This window comes from Fukomys damarensis, unplaced genomic scaffold (assembly GCF_012274545.1).
Source record: "Fukomys damarensis isolate Sample0158 unplaced genomic scaffold, DMR_v1.0_HiC HiC_scaffold_31, whole genome shotgun sequence".
In the NCBI taxonomy this organism is placed as follows: domain Eukaryota; kingdom Metazoa; phylum Chordata; class Mammalia; order Rodentia; family Bathyergidae; genus Fukomys; species Fukomys damarensis.
In genome coordinates, this window is record NW_022900943.1 from 22,715,748 (window position 1) to 22,721,216 (window position 5,469).

The 5,469-nt window shown below is 41.8% G+C and overlaps 1 protein-coding gene across 4 annotated transcripts in view; it reads right to left on the bottom strand.

The window, feature by feature from the left end:
* Positions 1-5,469, bottom strand: part of Trpm6 (transient receptor potential cation channel subfamily M member 6) — a 152,187-nt gene that overhangs the window by 129,085 nt on the left and 17,633 nt on the right. For all 4 annotated transcript variants that reach the window (XM_019207732.2, XM_010625469.3, XM_010625476.3 and 1 more), the window contains exon 2: positions 1,290-1,369. In XM_019207732.2, the coding sequence (XP_019063277.1) occupies positions 1,290-1,369 (80 nt within the window). The remainder of the gene's footprint in view (positions 1-1,289; positions 1,370-5,469) is intronic.

Sequence of the window (5,469 nt, forward strand, 5' to 3'; positions counted from 1 at the left end):
TCCCCGTCCTCCTCCTCCTCCTCCTTCTCCTCCATCCCCAGCCCTCCTACTGCTATTCTCCTTGGGTTTTGATAGCCTACGGCTTAACAGTAGACTTAGCAATTTCATTACTTCTCATTAGGTTCAAGGTAATTGTGGAAATGATTTTCCATTGACAGAAGCAAAATGAGCCCCTTAGAACTCAGTCTACTTTCCCCTGCAGCTATCATCTCATTATGAGATATCATAAAAGATGAAGGGAAAAACAAGGTTACCTTGGCATTCTATAAATGTTGGTACACAGGTAAAATGAGAATTTCCAATCTCAGGGCTTACACGCCATAAATGCAAGGAGGGTGGGACTTGTCAATGTTTAACACAGGCAAGGAGCACTAGTCATCCTCAAAGAACTAGAATTTCAACAACCTCACCATGTTGCTTTCCTAAGCATATAGCTGTGATTTCCAAACTTTCTAAAAATAGAGTAGCTCCCTTCATTAAAATATTGCCTTTCTATTAGCCTTTTAATTTTCCCCCAAGGGCAATGATATCCGATCTTAATTTCATGGAACTGATTGCCTGGGGAATTTTCCATAGCCCTTTCTTCCCCTATCTTTCCCAGCTGCCTTGTTGAACTTTGTTCTATAAGTAGAGTTTCCAAAGTGCTGTCAAGAGCTCAGAGTAGTCAAACTCAAACCATTCTGTCTGCTGCCCATTTATCTGCTAAGTGAAAAGCCCCGGAAGGAAAATGGAGCTAAAATTGCATGTTTGTGTAATCGGAGCACTGCCACCTGAACTGTCCCAAAGAGCCACCGTTTTCCATAGATCCTGGAACTGGGGATAAGGAACATTCCCAGTGTGTGGGACATTCAAATCCAGATACTACACATTGTTCATCCGGACTTGGCGAGGGAAAAAATGCATTATTTCCCTCTAACATCTGTGCCCCGTTAAGGATCATGGAGAAGGAAATCTACCACAATACCACCATGCCTGGCTGTTGTATTCTTCAATGATTCAGTGAACAGGTGTTTATCACAAGCCTCCTTCATGACAGGCACTAACTGTTGCAGAGGTACTGGGGTAGAAGTTACAGCACTGACATGGTCTCTTCTCCTACCAGATTTTCTACAGTCATGTTGTACTTTGATAAAGTGGAAAAAAAACTCTCATTAAAATTAACAAATAGTAACATAATACAGATACTACGAAATCTTCTAGACAAGTCATATTTCTAAATTCCTACAAACAGCCCTCTGAGTAGAATCGCTTTAAAAAAAAAAAACCCAAAGTGTTAGTGAAAATTTTACCTGTGAGGGTCTTTTGAACTCGGTATGACCTTGTTACATTCTCTCTTACTGAACACTCCTTCAATCCAGGATTTCTGGGACTGAACAGAAAGTGTCATTATGTTATAAGACAAAAAACAATGTAACCACAGTAGCCCAAGTATCTGGATAACACAGATGCTCATTAAAATGCCAAGACCAGCTGAAAACAAACTCACATGAGTGACAAGATCCCAGTAAAGATATAGCTGATGTATTCTCTGAAGCCTACTAAATGTCACCTTTGTGTCTTGCAACATAGTCTTACGGCAGAAATATCTAGCTCTCAAAACTCCGACTTCCCTCTTACGACGTCTCACTTTGGCTACGATTTCACAGGAAGCTGGGAAGAGCATCAGAGGACAGATGCTGTCTTGGTCAGAAGGGATGCAGAGTCCCAAGCATGACTTACCATTGGCAATGTTGTTGCAAGTGGCACAGCCTATAAGTGCCCCTGAATCTCAACAGAACGCTGGGACTCACTCCTCCTAACAAAATTGATCCCTTTCCTCCAAACTCAAGTCATACCCAACCTCCCCCAAAAGCTGTATTAGGATCTAGAGACACAGGACATGGCGCCCTCCACAGAGCCCTACCAACCAATGAGATTGGCCTTGTCCTAATAGGAAAATACTTCAACTTCTTCCAGCATGAGTGAAAGTGTGAATATATCTTTATATACAGATACATACAAGGAGTGATGGAAAAGTGCAGTGCATATTTAATTTTATTTAAGTTTATTATAGAAAAACACGTTAACATTAATTCCCTTCAAAATGCTCCCCCTCTTTTTGGGGGGGGTACAGGGATGGAACTCAGGACCTTGCGCTTGTGAGGCAGGTGGCGGGACCACTGGTAAAATTACCCAGCCCTATGCTCCCCCTCACTTTGAGTACACTTTTCTCATTACTCCTGCCACTTTCTCAAGCAGTTCTGGGAGCCCACTCCCTTTTTTTGGGGGGGTACCAGGGATTGAACTCAGGACCTTGTGTTTGCCAGGCAGGCGCAGTGCCACTGAGCTACATCCCTGGCCCTGGAAGTCCCCTTTTAATGAGTGTCTTCAGCTGCACTATCGTGGCTGGCTCAGTGTCCTGGATTGATTTTGAGGTGTTCTGTAATGTTCGGAAACTGATGACTTGTTTTGACATCCCCGGGCCTGAGTGACAGAGAGTAAAAGGGGTCAAAGGTAGCAAGTTGTTTTCCTTGGAAAACTTTTTTTGTACTTTTAAAAACCTCTAACGTCTAACCAGTGAATGGGTGACCAGCCCTGTCTTACACATCATAGCACTAACGATGTTTAATAACACTCACTCAGTACCTTTACCTACTAACCTTATTGTATTCTGCTTTTAAACACGGGGTGGGGTGTAGCTCAGTGGCAGAGCCCTTGCCTAGCATGTACAGTGCCCTGGGTTCAGTCCCAGGCACTACAAAATAGAAACCATTGCCTTATTTATCTTGCAATCTGCAACCCGCAGAGAATCAAACGAAGAAGCAACATCTTCAGACAGCAGAAAGACATCTGATATTTTCTCCACAGAGCTCCTCCCTTGGCACAAATGTGCCCCCAAACTGAGTACATGAACTAACTGCGCAATGAGCCATCCTTTGGCTCAGGGAGGCCAGATCTCTTGGAAGAGTCAGCTCAGGGCCTAGGTCTAAACTCTGCAGCGATACCTCATGTCACCCTCTGGATCCAAACAGAACAGCCCCAGAGAAAGAACATCCAAGCCCCAAATACCTCAAAATTCAGGGCTGACACAACCATGAGGTGCATGGGCAGATTTTCCACTGAGAATTTCCCAGGTTAGCATTTAGCAACACACTCAGAAAGAATACGGAGAGCTGAGTGTGCGGTGCACGCCTGTGATCCCAGCACTCCAGGGGGCTGAGGTGGGAGGAGCTCAAGTTCAAGCAACTTAGCAAATCCATCTCAGGAAAAGAAAGGTGGGGGTGGGGAGAAAGAGAGAGAAAGAGAAAGAAAAAGGAAGGGAGAGAGAGAAGAGGAAAGGAAAGGAAGAAAGGAAGAAAGAAAGAAAGAAGGAAGGAAGGAAGGAAGGAAAGAAGGAAGGAAAGAAGGAAAGAAAGAAGGAAAGAAAGAAAGAAAAGTGGGCAGCAGGTGTCACTCTGGGCAAAAGTCCCTGTTCAATCCCCAGTGTGAAAAAGAGAGGGAAAGAGGGAGACGGAGAAGAGGGAGGGAGAAAAGACAAATGAACAGAGAATAATCTTGGGCATTATTCTCTTTTTTTGCTGCTAGTAGTAATTTTTTGTAACATCTCTAAAAATGGAATATCAACTAAATAACTCAAAATTCCCTAAAATATCATTTCTCCTATGTGTGTAAGAAGTCTTACTAATATTTTCCTACACTGTTAGGTTTGGCAAAAGCATGTACAACCTCAGCATAAGTTTCTGGATCATATAAACTCTGAGTAGGACATTTGCGAATTGTTTGCAGAGCCAATTGGGGGATTAGGGGAACCCAACAGTGACCTTTCCAGTAAGGTGTGTCACAAAAGTGGACAGTAAAGAGGCGTCAGCCCTTCTGACCTCCTTCATAAACCCAACTTCAAAGTAGTAGTGAAAGACACCCAAGTTCTCCCCAGCTCGCTCACCACCTGGAGCTGCCCAATTCCCCCAGGGAGTAAAACAGGCTCATAAAACATTTATAACTTCAAGCCAAGTTAAATCATCTTGATAAGAATAGATGAGGAAATAGATGAGTCAAAAACCATTTTGATAAGAATAGATGAGGAAGCTTGCTTTTTTAGTGTCCTTTATGACTATCTCTAGATAGTACAATGCTGAGCTTTAGCTGAGTGCCAGGCCTATTTGTTGGGTAACAGCTCTGCATGCTGAGGTCCAGTTAGATGCCCTCATCCTCTTCAATTTGCAGGTACCAGATACCCACAAACTTTGTATCCATGCAAACAGGTGTTTTTTGTTGGCTCTGGATATCTTTTTAAGTAACCCAAAACTTCATTAGGCCTATACGAAGGTGAACTACAAAGTCTAAAGAACATTTCCTCAGGTTTACTAGTGGAACTATATTTTCAAATAATTAACTTCGAAGAAATTTACCCTTTTCTGGAACTACAAAGCCTATATTAAGAAGATATGGGTTAAATGTTATTTATGATATCCACAGTAAGCTTTATGTATAGGGTTAGGGATTGTCTGATTTTTTTCAGTAGAGCACAGCAGAAAGAACACTTTACAAAATTGTGCATCTTAAAACTCAGGGATGGAAAAGAAAAATCCCAGTGGTAACAAACACTATATTTTAACTTAGACAAACTCAAAATCTTTGCTGTAAAGACCAAGTAAAAGAACTACAAGGAAGCGGAACACAAATAGAAACAATTTTTTGCTGTTGTTGTTTTTGGGGTTTGTTTGTTTTGGGGTTTTTGGTACCGGGGATCAAACTCTGGACCTTCTACTTTTGAGGCAAGGGGCAGCACCACTGAGCTAAATCCTCAGCCTAGTTTTTGAAGGTGTGCAGACTCTGGTTTCCCATCAAATCACACAAATGTTTTATCTTTTTTCCAAAGTGTGGGCATTCACTGCTGCTCTGCACTCAGGAGTGGCACAATCCTCAAAGCTGCTATTCTCAAACCTCCAGAGTTCCCAAGAGGCCCAAATTACACAGAATCCCCCACCCCAAAGAAAAGCTGTCCTGAGTTACGTCTACCAGTATTTACCTCATTAGAAATGAAAACTGGGATTTTTTTAAACTGAGACTTGTAAAAAAGGTTTATTTGTAAGTTAATTTTTTTAACACCTAAAGTCATACTTCTATTGATATTTCTGTAACAATATTGTTTACAGAACTAAGATTTACTAGCAGATGGCATCAGCACAGTCCTATGGAATACTTCAGCAAAGAAGGTTCTGTTGGTTTTGACTTCATTCTTTGTGTATTTTTTAATTGGACTGGAATATATAAGGTAAGTTAATTTATAAAATAACCATTATAATTCGAGCATTCAGGAGTCTGAGGAAAGAGGCTTATATATTCAAGGACAGCCTGATCTACATAGTGAATTTTTTTTTTGAAAGAATCTTTTAGGGAGGCCGGAGATTTAGCTCAGCGGTTCGGTGGCCTGCCATGCAAGCGTAAGGACCCGAGTTCAATCCCCAGTACAAAAAAAAAAAAAAAAAA